At 36.5% G+C, this 15,746-nt stretch overlaps 2 protein-coding genes across 6 annotated transcripts; one reads left to right on the top strand and one right to left on the bottom strand.

Annotated features, from left to right (window-relative positions):
- Positions 1–127: 127 nt before the first annotated feature.
- Positions 128–9,525, top strand: LOC106768775 (kxDL motif-containing protein 1). Of its 4 annotated transcripts, none has more exons than XM_022783726.1 (3): positions 128–424; positions 526–678; positions 6,668–7,542. In XM_022783726.1, the coding sequence occupies exons 1-3, from the start codon at positions 306–308 to the stop codon at positions 6,810–6,812; spliced, it is 417 nt and encodes a 138-aa protein (XP_022639447.1). In that variant the 5' UTR covers positions 128–305; the 3' UTR covers positions 6,813–7,542. The 4 variants fall into 4 exon arrangements, with proteins under 4 accessions (XP_022639447.1, XP_022639448.1, XP_014509579.1 ...); XM_022783727.1 differs by lacking the exon at positions 6,668–7,542 and adding an exon at positions 8,855–9,312 and having other exon boundaries at positions 141–424; XM_014654093.2 differs by lacking the exon at positions 6,668–7,542 and adding an exon at positions 9,326–9,525 and having other exon boundaries at positions 164–424.
- Positions 9,526–10,274: 749 nt separating this feature from the next.
- LOC106768577 (YTH domain-containing family protein 1) lies at positions 10,275–14,280 on the bottom strand. 2 transcript variants are annotated; one of them, XM_014653807.2, is made up of 10 exons: positions 14,029–14,280; positions 13,556–13,632; positions 13,234–13,393; positions 13,052–13,125; positions 12,647–12,956; positions 12,360–12,559; positions 11,598–12,191; positions 11,307–11,519; positions 11,078–11,221; positions 10,275–10,996 (listed from the first exon to the last, which is right to left on the bottom strand). In XM_014653807.2, exons 1-10 carry the CDS (start codon positions 14,054–14,056, stop codon positions 10,760–10,762), a joined length of 2,037 nt encoding a protein of 678 aa, XP_014509293.1. In that variant the 5' UTR covers positions 14,057–14,280; the 3' UTR covers positions 10,275–10,759. The 2 variants fall into 2 exon arrangements, with proteins under 2 accessions (XP_014509293.1, XP_014509292.1); XM_014653806.2 differs by having other exon boundaries at positions 12,360–12,956.
- Positions 14,281–15,746: the final 1,466 nt, after the last annotated feature.

The raw sequence follows: 15,746 nt of genomic DNA, 5'->3' as shown, positions 1-15,746 counted from the left end.
TCTGAAACGTTTTCTTCAAAAAACTGTTCCAGAAATTTTCTTAAACATATAATTCGAAAGTTACTTTTACAAATAAAATAAAATAATCATTTTAAAGATGTGATAAGAAATCGTGGGGTGCAGGAAGTAAAAATAAGAAGAGATTGGGTTTGGAAGATTGATCCAGATCCAGAAGTTTAAGATATTGGACCTCTGGGCCCAGTTTGGTGATATACTGATTGGGCTAGTCAAAACGATGCGGTTTTTGCATTGATAAGAAAGACATGAAAGAAGTTAGAGAGCAAATGCAGTTCTGTTAGTAGAAAATGTCGTCAGAGAAGGAAGCGGAGGCTCGGAAATCGAGTTCGGAAGAGATTTCGCGCGAATTCAAAACCCTAGTTAATTCCGGGGATCTTCACTCCCTTAACCACATGCAACACACCATGTGCGTATAGAAATCCAGTTTCGCTGTTATGCAATAATTGAGTTGGTGTGCGTGTGATCGTTAATTTGATTGATTGATTGATTGATTGAAGTGTGTTTCAGATTGGGAAGGTTGCAGGACAGCAATGCGGTGTTGTCGCATTTTAACGACTTCTCTCAACACTGCTTTGCTGAGATTTCCGGTGACATTGCTAGAAACACGCGCATATTGAAGTCTGTCAAGTCTGATCTTGATTATATCTTTCAGAAACTCAGGTATTCTTTTTTATTTTCTTCATCGTTGTGTTTTCTTTTTGTTGCTATTACTGCCTCGCCTTTCAAAATTGTTTGGTATTTACTGCTTCATCATTCATTCACTGTTTTTGCATCTCCTACTTGTTGTTTGGATATTCGAGGGCCTGCAGAACGAAGCGGTTTTGGACCACGTTAAGTAGAATTAAATACTTAGTGTTGTACTTTAGTTGTGAGATTCTTCTCCTTAATGACTAATTTTTTGGGTTGGAATCTCCTCTTGTGCACATGTCCTAACAGACTCCAAATGTGAGGCCTTCTTTCAGAAGCTAGCTCTCATGAAACTATCAATTGTTAGCATGTAAGTGCAAGAGTGCAAATATGCTCTATGCATGAAACGCCCTCTAATTCAAGTCGCTATACTAGAAACGTGGACGCCTTTTACAGCCACTACCAATCCCTGACAGGATTTGTCGATGGGTTTTAGGACTGGCTTATCCCGCTTCCAAGGACAGATAGTCATCCCAAGGTGGATCACTTGTTGCTCATTTGGATATGTTGTTAAATTTCACCGCCTCACAAGTGACTGAACTTAAGAGTATTGTGTTCGACTTTGATCCAGCTTTTATCAACCATTTCTGGCGTGAACTGTTTCCTATGAATTCAGCCTACCATACTTAGTTGGTGGACGAACTGAGGTTTTAATGATGTTGCAATAGTATTCAAAGGCCACGGTTCACCTTAAGCCCTCTTCATAGGGTCAGTTTTTGCCTCGGCTGAATATGCTCAATGGCATTTTGCTACATTTATGTCTCTCTGTATTGTAACGGAAGAACTTTCCCTCTAGAATTATATATAGGTCAACTCTGCAATTGAAGTTGTGGATTCCTTCTTGTCTTATGGAGAGGAACTCCTGGCTTTTTTTAGCAGAAAGAGTCTCAAAAAGTTCAAGAAATTATGAAGAATAATGCTTACAAACTAAAGGAGATTTCCTCTCAACGTTGTTCTTGGTCATTGGGTATGTAAAGTTGCAACCACATCATGAGAAGTTGGATATTGTGTTCTTGTTGAAGGTGTGATTTAATATCATAAAAAAGTAGGCAAGATCAAGTTCAAAAGCAAATTATAGGGTAATGACATTAGTCACTTGTCAGCTTATATCACTACAAATATTACTCAAAGTGCTCAAATTTGATAAAACATCCTAAATGCAACTTGGATGTGACAATCAGACAACACTACACGTTGCGTCTTATCTTATCTTTCATGAGAGAACCAAACATATTGAGTTGGGTTGTCATTTAATAAGAGGAAAACTAGAATATGTAGGCATCACCACTATATTTGTCAACTCTAGTGCACAATTAGCTGACATATTCACAGTCTCTAAGAACCTAAGATCAAATATATCTGCCACAAGCTAGACACATACAATTTGCATGCTCTAACCTGAAGGAGAGGATAATAATTATAGAACTGAGGAATTGATCTTATATAATCAAGCACATGGTTATCAAACTCTCGAGTTAACTCGTTAACTCAAACGAGTTTACGTTCTCAGACCTGGCTCTGAAGCTAACTTGAATGTAAACTCGTTTTCTAAGTAGATTCAGTGGAATCGACTATGAAATCGATATTTAATTAAAAAACTTATAGCATTATGTCTCGAAATGCATCAAAATTAATGATACTAATTCAAGTATTTATGTTTTACAATATTTATATGAAAAATATATCTATAAATTTTATTTACGAGTCGAGTTTGCCAGTCAAGTCACGAATTTACGTAAACTTTCGAATTTGACAACCTTGTGATGTAGAAATGCTGACAGAATCACGAACAAATATTTCCTGAGGCGTGTAGAGTCACTGCCCTTAAGGACTTATCCGCGGTGTGTTGCGCAAGTCCCCCAGGATACAACAAGAACTTCTCAGAGCAATATCTGAGGATCTCAGAACTAGCAAGGATCTCCTTTAGGGAGAATAAAAATAAACCCAGAATTTTGAGAGATGAAGAAAAGAGAAAGAAAGAGATTAATAGAAAAGAGAGTGAGAATGAGAATGAGAGAACTGATGAATTGTGTGTTAGGAATGGATGAAAGCCACTCTATTTATAGAGTGAGAAACCAATGAAGATTGGCCCAAGGCCCAAAATCCAACGGGAAAATCCCGTGCCATGCGGTTTCCAGGATACCAAATTCACGGGATGTAAATCCCGAGCCTTGCGGAGATGATGGAAGTCTGCAACGTTCCCATAGCTTGCGGAAGAGAGAAACAGAATCAGAACTTTGGGAACCAAGTAAAAGACTTCCGCATTTTAGGGCAAAGCTTTTGCAATATATTATTATATTAAAATAATAACAATCCCCCACATATTGCAAAAGATAAAATATGATTGGAAGAAAGAAAAGAAGAAAAATCCTGGGTTTTATAAGATGTAATGCATCAGAGCTGGTATAGCAAGCTATATGAACCAGTCCTAGATCGAGAAACTTAACACACAGTATAGTTGGTATAGCAAGCTATATGAACCAGTCCTAGATCGAGAAACTTAACACACAGTATAGTTGGTATAGCAAGCTATATGAACCAAAGATACTTGAGTGTGTTAGAGGTTTATCAATCACAGTACACCCCCACAATCCTTGTTGTTATCGCTGTGATGCGCTTACTAGGCCATGCGCGTGCCCGGTATTCATGAGTGCTCTAGAGATCATGCCAAGATCTCATGCAAGCGGCCCCACTTGATACTCATATAGGTGATTTCATCAAGTGTATGTTGCAAATCATACACCACCCATAAGGGATATGAAAATCATTAAAAACTTTGATTAAATACAAAGTTTAACCTCTCAATAATGCAGTCTCTAGCACTTTCACACACCATAGAAAGGGACATATTTGATTTAAAATCAAATTAGTGCTATCAGAACTAACAAGTGACTTGTTTTTACCCATATGAATCTTATTCATGGGATCTCCAATCACAAAGGTTGGGTTACCATTAAGTGTTTAAGTCCCATTCTATGTGGTGAAAGAATTATAATTTAAACAAAAATAGAACTTAAGCCACTGGCAAACTAAACAATAAGCTCCTTAGAAGGACGGGTGGAAGAGCCATTCGTTTATATAGGATAGACCTTTTTTACTCTCGATAGACCGATCGAAGACTGACGGCAGACCGAAGAGAGCAAGCCAGTGGCAGAAATAAGTGGAATCGATGGCTTTTTTAAGGAAAATCAACAAGAGTCCTTTTGACTTTGATTAGGCCAGGACTCATACTAGGATGAAAGGCAAGGATGATAGGATGTCCTCGCGTACTGGCTTATTCGCAGAGCAGGAAAGAAGATACCATGAATAAGATTCATATGGGTAAAAACAAGTCACTTGTTAGTTCTGATAGCACTAATTTGATTTTAAATCAAATATGTCCCTTCCTATGGTGTGTGAAAGTGCTAGAGACTGCATTATTGAGAGGTTAAACTTTGTATTTAATCAAAGTTTTTAATGATTTTCATATCTCTTATGGATGGTGTATGATTTGCAACATACACTTGATGAAATCACCTATATGAGTGTCAAGTGGGGCCGCTTGCATGAGATCTTGGCATGATCTCTAGAGCACTCATGAATACCGGGCACGCGCATGGCCTAGTAAGCGCATCACGGCGATAACAGCAAGGATTGTGGGGGTGTACTGTGATTGATAAACCTCTAACACACTCAAGTATCTTTGGTTCATATAGCTTGCTATACCAACTATACTGTGTGTTAAGTTTCTCGATCTAGGACTGGTTCATATAGCTTGCTATACCATCTCTGATGCATTACATCTTATAAAACCCAGGATTTTTCTTCTTTTCTTTCTTCCAATCATATTTTATCTTTTGCAATATGTGGGGGATTGTTATTATTTTAATATAATAATATATTGCAAAAGCTTTGCCCTAAAATGCGGAAGTCTTTTACTTGGTTCCCAAAGTTCTGATTCTGTTTCTCTCTTCCGCAAGCTATGGGAACGTTGCAGACTTCCATCATCTCCGCAAGGCTCGGGATTTACATCCCGTGAATTTGGTATCCTGGAAACCGCATGGCACGGGATTTTCCCGTTGGATTTTGGGCCTTGGGCCAATCTTCATTGGTTTCTCACTCTATAAATAGAGTGGCTTTCATCCATTCCTAACACACAATTCATCAGTTCTCTCATTCTCATTCTCACTCTCTTTTCTATTAATCTCTTTCTTTCTCTTTTCTTCATCTCTCAAAATTTTGGGTTTATTTTTATTCTCCCTAAAGGAGATCCTTGCTAGTTCTGAGATCCTCAGATATTGCTCTGAGAAGTTCCTGTTGTATCCTGGGGGACTTGCGCAACACACCGCGGATAAGTCCTTAAGGGCAGTGACTCTACACGCCTCAGGAAATATTTGTTCGTGATTCTGTCAGCATTTCTACATCAATCTTAAGGACTTATGGCGGACAACAACAACAACTCAATCCCGGAGAATCAGAATCCTGTTTCCGGAACTCAGACGGTCTTCGCCAAACCATTCCCGGATGTATCAAAAATTGAAGTCTTCTCTGGTCAGAATTTTCGACGCTGGCAAGAACGTGTGTCAACNCTGTTAGNCATGTACGGAGTCGCNTTTGCNCTTTCATCTTCAAAACCCGACTCCAGTCTTCCTCCAAATCCAAAACAAGTTGAAGATTGGGTTCATGCAAATAAGGTATGCCGCCATACTTTACTTAGTGCACTTTCTAATGATTTGTTCGATGTATACTGTTCCTATAAGGAGGCAAAAGACATTTGGGATTCGTTGATTCTCAAATACACTGCTGAAGATGTAGTCCGACAAAGGTTCATTATTGGGAATTATTATCGTTGGGAAATGGTTGAAGACAAGGACATAAAGTCGCAAATCAATGAGTACCACAAGCTGCTCGAAGATATCAAAGCGGAGAACGTTCTTCTACCAGATGTATATGTCTCACAACTTCTGATCGAGAAATTGCCGCCTTCCTGGACTGATTACAAGCAACAACTGAAACATAGACACAAGCAAATGTCACTTTCAAAGCTGATCACTCACATAATCGTTGAAGATACCAACAGGAAAGAATGTGCTATTGCAAAGGCCAAAGCTTTGTCTGCAAAAGCAAACGTGATAGAAGACAAACCTGCTCCAAAAAGGTACGAACATAAACCTGATCACAATAAGAAAAATTATTTTCGAAAATCTCGTCCCAACGGATTTAACCCCACCTTTAAGAAGAAAGGAAATTGCGGTTAGAGATTTTATAAGCATTTTTCTAACACCTTGATCAAGCATGTCTATTATATGCGTAATTTTAGGAACATTTTTATTTATTTTTGGTATCATCTATTTGTTAGTAACAAATATCAAAACTCCTCTATTTATTTTATTGATTCTTTTGTTTTCAATATAAATAAAGCAACTGAGTTTTCTCAAAAACACACGGTTTTTACTCAGTGTTTCTCTCTTTCCTAGAGTTTAATATATATGACACTTAATAGGAGCAATGTCATTGGTCATACCAAGGATGTTCAGCAAGCTGACAAAAAATCCAAACAACACACTGTTGGGCTGATTTATTTGATGGATTTTTCGTGATTGTACAGGTGTCTAGGCTACCTGGGAAAGTAGATGTTAATTAGGAACTGTAGTGAAGAGTGGAATTGGATGTTGGTTTCTGGGTGCTTTATATAGTGGGGGATTGGGTGGAGAAATGACATGGAAATAATGTTGACAATCCTCATCCTACGCTTGTTCTTCTCGTTATCTTTGGGCATAATATTCTTCTGTTATTTTCATCATAAGTCTTCAAATTAGAGGAAAAGAAAACAAAAGATATGGGATTCACGGAATGGAATGCACTTCGTCTAGTTTTTTATTTATTCTATTTTATTTTTAAGAATTCAAATTGAACCTTAGGGCGCTATATATATGGTCATATTAGATTATTGTATAGTTCAGGTTTTTACTATTTTGAGTAGGTTGCTACTAGTATCAGAGCCCACTCAACAAAAGGACCTGATTATATGGACGCTTGGAGAGAATACGGAAACTATGAGTGTATTTGAGCCACCAGTGATTCCAAGACTCAAAGATATGAAGGGAAAAGGAGTGCAAAATAGTTAAGCAGAAAACAAAACCATTGAGAATGCAAGACCGAAAGATATGAAGGCAAAAGATCATCTCTTCCAAGTAATGGTAGATGACCATTTTGAACGAAGATGTATCTAAAAGCATCTAATGCTCCTTGAAGGGGGTCATGTGAAGGGAAGAAAATCCTAAATAGTAGAGATATGAGAAAATCTCTTTTGAGTGAGAGTGATATCATTCCTTTTTAACTCTTAAGTGGGAGGCTTGAGTTTGTAGGGTAATAAACTTTTTGGGGAGAGCTTTTTCAAGTTCGTCCAGAAAAGTCGTAGTCTTCAAATGGTGCCTATTTTTTGAGATGTTTTTGTTGATGTAAGCAAGTAGTGTCTAACCTTGATAAATTACGTGTCTTTGGCTATTTCTATCAACAATGGAATTTCTGCATGATCCTATCCTATCATCAATCTTTGTTGTGCGCAAGGTTTTTCTTCTGTATTTAGCAAGCCTAACGCCTGACTCTTAAGGAGGAGTTAGAGATGCTGAAAGGGAAGTTTGTCAATAATATTTTAAGACGCACTTGCCATTGTTGGCAAGCTGCCACTCAATAAGGCAAAGACAGACGATGTTGTAGTCATTGAGAAAATAGAAATCTATGATGCCTAGGTTCAATTATGTGATATGTCTATTATGAAGGAATCCAGGGGATGAATTACAGACCACTTTTCTAGTATGAGACGTTTGTTACTTTTTCTGTACAAAGATGCTATAAGGCACTCTGTCTTCCACTGCAGTTGAATTTGTTGGTGCAGTTTCTTTCACCTGTCAATTCAAGTGCATCAAGGTGGTGTGGCACAACAATTTTCTGTGACAGTGATTCTTAGCTCTCAAAGAATCCTGTTTTTCATGGCCATAGATAGATGCCCTTTAACAAGGTTTGTAAGTTAGTTCACGAACAATTTCCTTATAATGCTTTGAGGTTCATTAGGACTATGTGTTGGCCCAATTGACAACTGAATAAGTTGTTATTCAGTCTTAGGGAGAATCTTAACTTGTTGATATTTGAATTGTTTTTATGTTGAACTAATCTTTAAATAAGTTAGTGATTTAGATAATCCCTATCTTCTAGGAATAAGATATTGGCTTCCTTGTTATTCTCCATTGTTGAACATTTTATTGCCATATTAGTGTATGAATATATTTAAAAAAAAAAAATCTCCAAATATTTTGACTATCTACATGTAAAGATGTCCTAATTTGAAGATGATAGTTGAGAAGGGAGGAAGAGACAGGTGGATGATTTTGTTTTATATTTTGAACTAGTGATTCATGTATGCCAAGTTCAAAAGGTATTTATTGTGAAGGAGCGTGTGTCAGATATGAAGTCCTTTGTGTGTTGTGTTCTACCAAACAACTTAAGCCTTTGGGAAATTTCTTTTATATGTGCATGTGGTACACTTTTCCTCTGTATCAAAATCTTTACACAAATATTCCATCTAAGGCCTTTATCTTTTTGTCTCAATCAAACTGAGTTTACCATTTATGTCTGTCTCACCGATAAGTCTAGTGTCTTGAATTTCAATGATATTACAAATGCATAGATTTAGTTGAATTGTTATAAGATTGTTGTGATCGCATTAAAGGTTTCACCACTTTGCTATTGGCTCCTCATCATTGTCATATAGTAACGTATTTTTGGCTTTCAACACTTCCTTGTTTGTGAACTTGATGTGGCTTGACGATTAGCTAGCTGGTTAGTAGGTTCAGAAACCAGTCAACTGTTACGATTTTAGACAAAATTGGTAGACTCTTCTCAGGTGTAGAGAGAAATACTCTACTATATAAAATGTGCCTGCAACTGTGCATGACGAGATATGTGTGTGCATACACACACACACATATATAATATATATATATAGGGAGGGAGAGAGAGATTACTCAATTATATCTATCAGGCATTGACGAAGCAGACCAGTGTATATGTATACACACACATACGATATAATTGAATTCCTATTATTGTGTGTTTATTGACATCATATACAAAGACTATGTATTTTTTCGTGTTCCTTCCCTCCCTATAGGTTATCATCAATTCTTCGTTGTGTAATAACGAGTGCTGAATGATGAAAGAGAACATACCTAGGATGGGCGTTGATTGAGAATGTTGAAGATAAAAAGTCTTTAGACAATGAAGTGTTGATGGCATTGGTAAACGACAGGAAATCTTGTGAAAGAGAACCAACTAAACGAAAGCCAGAAAGGCACAAGTAAATCGGCAGCGAAAGCTCATGGTGGCTTCCTAATAAATGAAGAGATGAAACTGGTTATAACTATGGTGTTGTGTTTAGAGATGTACCATTCCGATTTCTCACAAGTGTTGAGTAATCCTAACCCTGACTATCTTTCCGAAGTTTAGGATTAACAAATAAAACGTAACAGATGATAATGTTAGGCAAGAGTATAAAAATGTAACGAAGAACCTTCTTCTATTTGTGCTTTTGCTAACCACATTTCTCTTTTTTAGTGACTTATTTTTACTGTTTGGATCGCAGAAGTATGAAATCAAAAATAATGGCAACGTATCCTGATGCATTTCCTCAAGACTCAATGAGCGAAGTGATTGATGATAGGAGACCAGACCTCGAAATGCCCAAGTAACTAATGTTATCAGAACGCCATCGGCACAACATTCATTAAACTGTGGGATACTATAATTTCATTTATTTAAATGCTTTTAGTTCTTATAAAAAAATTGACGAATAACTATCTTTAATTTCTTGCTCCTAACCTTTTAAATAATATTTGAAGATCAAAAGTAAATAGGGACAAATTAATTTTTAAAAATAACATTATGAATGGAAAGCAATGCAATATTATATCTGCTTGAAGAATTTTTAAAAAAATTCGTTAGTAAAATACATTTTCAAACCCTAAAAGCTTGATTCTTCGTCATTTTAACAAACGGGAAGGAACACCACAACTTCATTGCGAATAGTCAGCTTAACTACGACTTTTCTCAATTCTAGATGAGACATAACGTAATTACCTCACCAGCAAATTCAGAATTAGTTTAAATTGGAATAAACTATGGCAGGAAGATTTATAAAAATCTAACAAGAACAAGAAAGCTAAATGAACTAAACAATATGGTGATCTTCATAAGATAGAAAACACCCTATTACATAACAGATTGTCCACAAATATAATTCTTCCTCCAGTATGCCCATGTCAATCATCGGATAGAAAATAAACAGACTAAATTAAGACGAAAAACTTAAAAAAAAAAAAAAAAAAAAAAAAAAAAAAAAAAAAAAACTCAATGTCGCTACATCAAAACTTATATGTAACCCCTGTTGAAAGAAACAAAGAAAGCTGCTCTGCAACAAAGTAGATCTAAATTTACAAGACAGGAAACCACCAACCAAGTAAAAGAAAGAAAGANATAGAAAATAAACAGACTAAATTAAGACGAAAAAAAAAAAAAAAAAAAAAAAAAAAAAAAACATAAAAACCAACAACTATATTTCAGTATTTCCCACCTTGCTTTCTACCCCTGTTGAAAGAAACAAAGAAAGCTGCTCTGCAACAAAGTAGATCTAAATTTACAAGACAGGAAACCACCAACCAAGTAAAAGAAAGAAAGAAAGGAGAAAAGGCAGAAAGAAGATAAAAAAGCCCGAACAAAAAAAAAAGATATAAGCATCTTAAGCAGAAACCCTAAAAACCCAAAAACCCTAGGAGTAAAGCCTGTTAGGAGCTAACCACTGTAAACAAAACCCAATGAGATGGGATTGGTGCTAGAATTCTATGAACTAACTCCGCCCAGCCAATCTCAATATACAGATCTTTATCTTCACTAGGCAACCAATCACTATATTCAGACTGCAAGAGAAGGCAAGACAGATCGAAACAGGCGGAACCCAGTAGCTGAGACATATATTCCTAAGAACCAATATTTGCATTGGACCGCCTTCAACACTAGAGCTTCAGCAACCATTAGCAATCCCATTGCTGCCTAACACAACCTTACCCTCAGAAATAACTGGTTTAGCACCCTTTGGGGCATCTCCAGTTTTTGAAACAGATCCATTCTCGGCAACTTTCGGGTCATCGCCATCCTTTTCAGCAAGGTTAGACTCCTTCAGCAATTCTGATTCAGACTTCTGAATATTAGCTTCACCATTTATCTCAACCTTCTCATCAGTAGGTTTCCCTTCCCACACCTGCATAACCAGACATAACTAAAACATTAGCACACAATCAAATATTTTACACATAACCATAATAGATGAAATATCACTTGCCTGCTTTGGATATTGTTGTTTTGCTTTCTTCTCCAAAATAGTCTTCTGACGGGCCTCATAAAACCCAAAATCGTCCAGAATGCATGTCTTACTAGTATATTCCTTGAAGATTTTGATTAATTTCAGCCCAGGCTCCAACATTACCTGCAACATAAACATAGTTGTTCAGATTAAAGTAAGAAACATAATACTAAAAGAAACCAACAACAAATTAGCAAGACCTAGTTACCTCTTGAGTATCCCGACTGTTTGTGACAGGTTTGTTCTCGTTGTTGTCCAGCGTGATGTGTCTCAACAAATTGTTAGGTACATCCTTAACAATGTGCCACTTGAGAGGAAAACAACCATTCCACTTGTCTTGCTGCCAATACTCAACACTCTTATTAAAATCAACTGGACCAATCATTTCAGCAAGCCCCACGAATTGACCACTGGTATTAACCTGAATAATAAACACAACAAATTAGATTAAAATTACAATATAAGATAGAAGAGACCATCATCATAGGGAGATGCTTACCGAGAAGAATAGGAATACAGGGCAGCCACCAGGTTTCTGCTGTGCCTCCTGGTATGCAGCATCAAGCTTCTTATTGCCATTTTGTGTACTGGCCCACACGTTGTATTTTATACTCTTGTGTATATCATCCTCGCTGTATGACTTAATGACAAAAAATTTGGCATCGACATATTTCTCTGGAAAATCAACTTTGTTGTATTGATCTCTGTCAGGAACAGTAGTAGTCTTGTCTTTCTCCTCGTCTGTACTCAGAGTTGCAGGTAAATTCTGTCCTTTCACTGCTAGAACAGCTGGTGCAAAACCCTTCTGATTCTTACCACCTTTAGCCCTAGGTCCTCTGTTTAGTTCATTCAAACCATCAACGTTTTCATTGCCATAGCCAAAGTAACCACCACTTCTTCCCCTGGTTTTGTACTTACTGTCAACAGCTAACCAAGTCCTTCCATTAGTGCGGGTATCATACCCATGTGTTCCATAACCCATTCCAGATCTAACAGTGCTCCCGTATTGACCATACAACTTGTTTGGATACATCCTATTTATGAAGTTAGGGGTTGCTCCCATGGCAGGCATTGGTCTTGGATGGTGCAAGCCCTGTCAAAACACAACTTGGGTATAAATAACCATAATAGCAGTCTAGGTAGACAACAATTCATCACAATAAATTCAAGTTGAACCATTGAACTACACAAAAAAAAGTCATCAGGCTTGAAATCCATCGCATATAACAAATTAATAAAAACTTCAAAATATTAAACATACCATAAATTGAGAATTTGGACGAAAAGTCTGGTTCCTTGAAGCAGTGTTGTTGCCACCTGATATTGAGGGAGTGATAGCTGTGCTACTCACAGGCCTTGGCTGCCCATCCGAAAATAGTGGGGCATCTAGCCATGGGATTGGTGATCGAACTCCATCAAAACCAAATCTTGGATCCTGATAACCCGAAGTTGGACCACGACCTGGCATAGCAACCCTTTCATTTGAAGCTTTGGAACTATAAGATGAATTCTGATTGGCCTGTTTAACAGGAGCAACAGAATTATTACCTTTAGCATTGCCACCGTTTGCTACACCGTTAGAATTTCCATTGGCTGCTTCGACAGGGAGAGTCTTTTGATCAGCAGCAACTGAGGTCGAAACCTCACCCTGAGGAAGGACAGCAGGAGTAGGTGTGAATGGCGCACTTGTTGGTGTTAACGGTTGAAAATATGGAGGATACTGATAATGTTGAGGCCCGTACAACTGACCATCATTACCCATGGTTGGAACTGGAGACCCTGCTGGCGAATAGGGGCCATAGGGAGCATATCCATACCCATGGTGATAAACTAGAGACCCGTTATCCCCATAAACTCCCTGACAACAAATCAAAAAGTAGTGCAGATAATAGCATTAGCAATTGGATTAAAGGGGCTGCAGAATGTGGAAAACGGTAAAGTAAAATTTCTCACCGAAGTCATCTCAACTCCTTCCGAATTCACATATCTAGAATAATCATCCCACTCGTTACCAGTTCCATCATAACCTGCGATGAAACAAAATAATTTAGCTTGCACGAGATTTATGCAGTGCATTAACAGAACGCAGTTACAAGGAATCCATCTTCATTTGCTGTATTTACCCATAAACTTACCACCATAATAATATGCAGTAGACGGATAACCATTTGGGAGGTAACACATAGTAGGATCAATAAAATCTTGTAACACTGGGGTCACAGACCGATCGTACGACGGGATCTGGCCATTTGCAGCATTTCCTGAATCAACTGATCCATACTGATTCCCAGTGGCCTACAGAATTGTACAAATCAGCTCAATAACACACAATTCACAAGAAAAACACATAAAACAGTAACAGGCATCTCATTGAACTCGTCAAAAGTTACAAGATTGATACAAGTGAGTCAAATCGTGAATTTTATATAGCAAACTTAAAAAAACACATGTTTTTACCTTCTTGGTAGGTTCAGGCATCTCCAAAGGCTTAGGCTGAGTTTCCAGCGATAGCTTCTGGAGCAAATCAGTTGCTTCTGTAGCAAATCAGTGAAGGAATACCAAAAACCTCTCGAGAAATAAAAGTTTTCAACATTGATAAAACCTAAAAACTCATTACACAAACAAAAAAAATTCAAAAGACCTCAAACCCCCCGATACCCAACCACTCAGACGAGTCAATTGAAACCACAAAGTCAACAACTAAAAAAAAATTCAAGCAGATTTTACCTAAAACAATCAACCGCACAAAAACCCCAAAACGCAACCATGACAAATCAGCAAGCAGAACACCAAACCCTAAAAGATCACCCTTAGCAGAGACCAAAAATTAGGTTTACGAATGAAAACGTAACAGATCCAATCAGCGATTCAACAGAACAGATCAATAAAGCAAACAGGAAAGGTAAATTGCACAAAAACTAAAAGGATACGATCCGCGGGATTAGCAACGGTAGCCATGTCAAATCAAGCACGAGATCTGGTGCTAGTTGGGACACAGAAGCGCGAATCGGAAGCCCTGAGTCGAAATCGAAATCGAGGGTTTAAGCCCCAAAATCGAAGAGTCGAGAAAACCCTAAAGAGAGCGAAACAGAGAGAGAAAAGGACAGAGAAAGAGAGAGAGAGAAGAGAAGGAAAGAGAAGAAAATAGAGAGAACTAAACACAACACAACACACAACGGGTCTCGCAGCCGCCAAGGGTTTGGGTTTTTGGGGAGAGAGGGTTTTGGTCCTCCAAAAGCAGTGATTCAAATAGCACCACCACGCTCTCTTTTCGCACTCTCCACTCTCACCCGCGGGTCACACCGTGATCTCATTCACTCTCTATCATTGGCCACTCTCCACACGTGGCACTCCCCCATTCGATTTTCCTTTTCTAAATTATTTTCACTCTCACGCTATCATTGGTCCGTCACGCTCGCTGCGTATTGGCCACGTGTGAATTTAGAAATTCCCCTTTTGAATCTTGTAGATGCGGGGTTTGGGCAAAAGATGGAAACCCTAATTAGAAAATGACAGAAATGTCCTCGTCCAGCTGGACTTGTGGTAACCCTTCTTCGGTTTTTTCTTTGCCTCCTTCTGTCATGTGCTCCACCACATATCGTGTTCAAATTCATTTCGAGTTTATCAAAAATAAATAAATAAAAACAAATTATAATTAATAATTCTTAAATAACCATATCCTGCGTTTCAATTAATACAATGCTCTTCCTTTTTTTTTCAGTTTTAGGAATGCTGCCAAATATTTCCCTTTATTAGATTAATGGATATAAATTTTAAAAATATATAAAATAAAACAACTATTACTATTAAATTATTAAGAATTTATATTATAGGTACCTTCGATATTAAGATACCAAGTTTTCAATACTAGTTACTGGTCAAAACGAAGAAGATAAAAAGATATAGGATTATCGTTTAATTTAATATCATTTGGTAAGATAATAAGATAGTATAAATTTATCTTCTTTTATTTAGTCGTTCTAATGCTATTTTATTTATAAAAAAATCTAGATAGGAAACTTACATATACATTGTTGACCTGGTTATATTTAATGCTGATTCGAAAATTATACCTATTCATTACAATGGTTATGGAAATTATAAATATTAGTGAAAATAATGTATTATGTAATTGTGTTATTTCTTTTATGATAATACAAATAATTAAATTAAAATTACAAAAATAAATATCAATATTTTTTATAAAAGTATTGTATATAACTTTTATTTATATTATCAGTAGTTTTTTACTATATATAGTTATTTTAGTTTAAGATAATAGTTAAGTTTAAAAAATTGATTAATAAAAACAAATTAGTCATCCTGGGTTTAATAACATCTTTCGCATCATTAATTTGAGATAAACCTTCTAAATGATTATGTTAAACATTATTATAAAATTTAACATTTTAATTATGATAACACTTAAAAGTTCATAAATAATTTGTCATAGGATGAAAGTTTATCAAGAAAATAAAATAAAATAATAAAAAGTTATGAAGATTGATAAAATTTTATTTTATGAAATATGAATAAATTATATCTGTTATAAAAAAATTTAAATAAATACATAAAAGTAAAATATTAAATTATTTATATTATTTTCTATAAATCAATTAATTAATATAACCACGAAAATACTTTTTAT

The sequence above is a fragment of the Vigna radiata genome, chromosome 7 (genome assembly GCF_000741045.1).
Source record: "Vigna radiata var. radiata cultivar VC1973A chromosome 7, Vradiata_ver6, whole genome shotgun sequence".
NCBI lineage: Eukaryota > Viridiplantae > Streptophyta > Magnoliopsida > Fabales > Fabaceae > Vigna > Vigna radiata.
The sequence above is the reverse complement of the archived record's forward strand: the minus strand, read 5'-3'. Positions and strand labels throughout refer to the sequence as shown.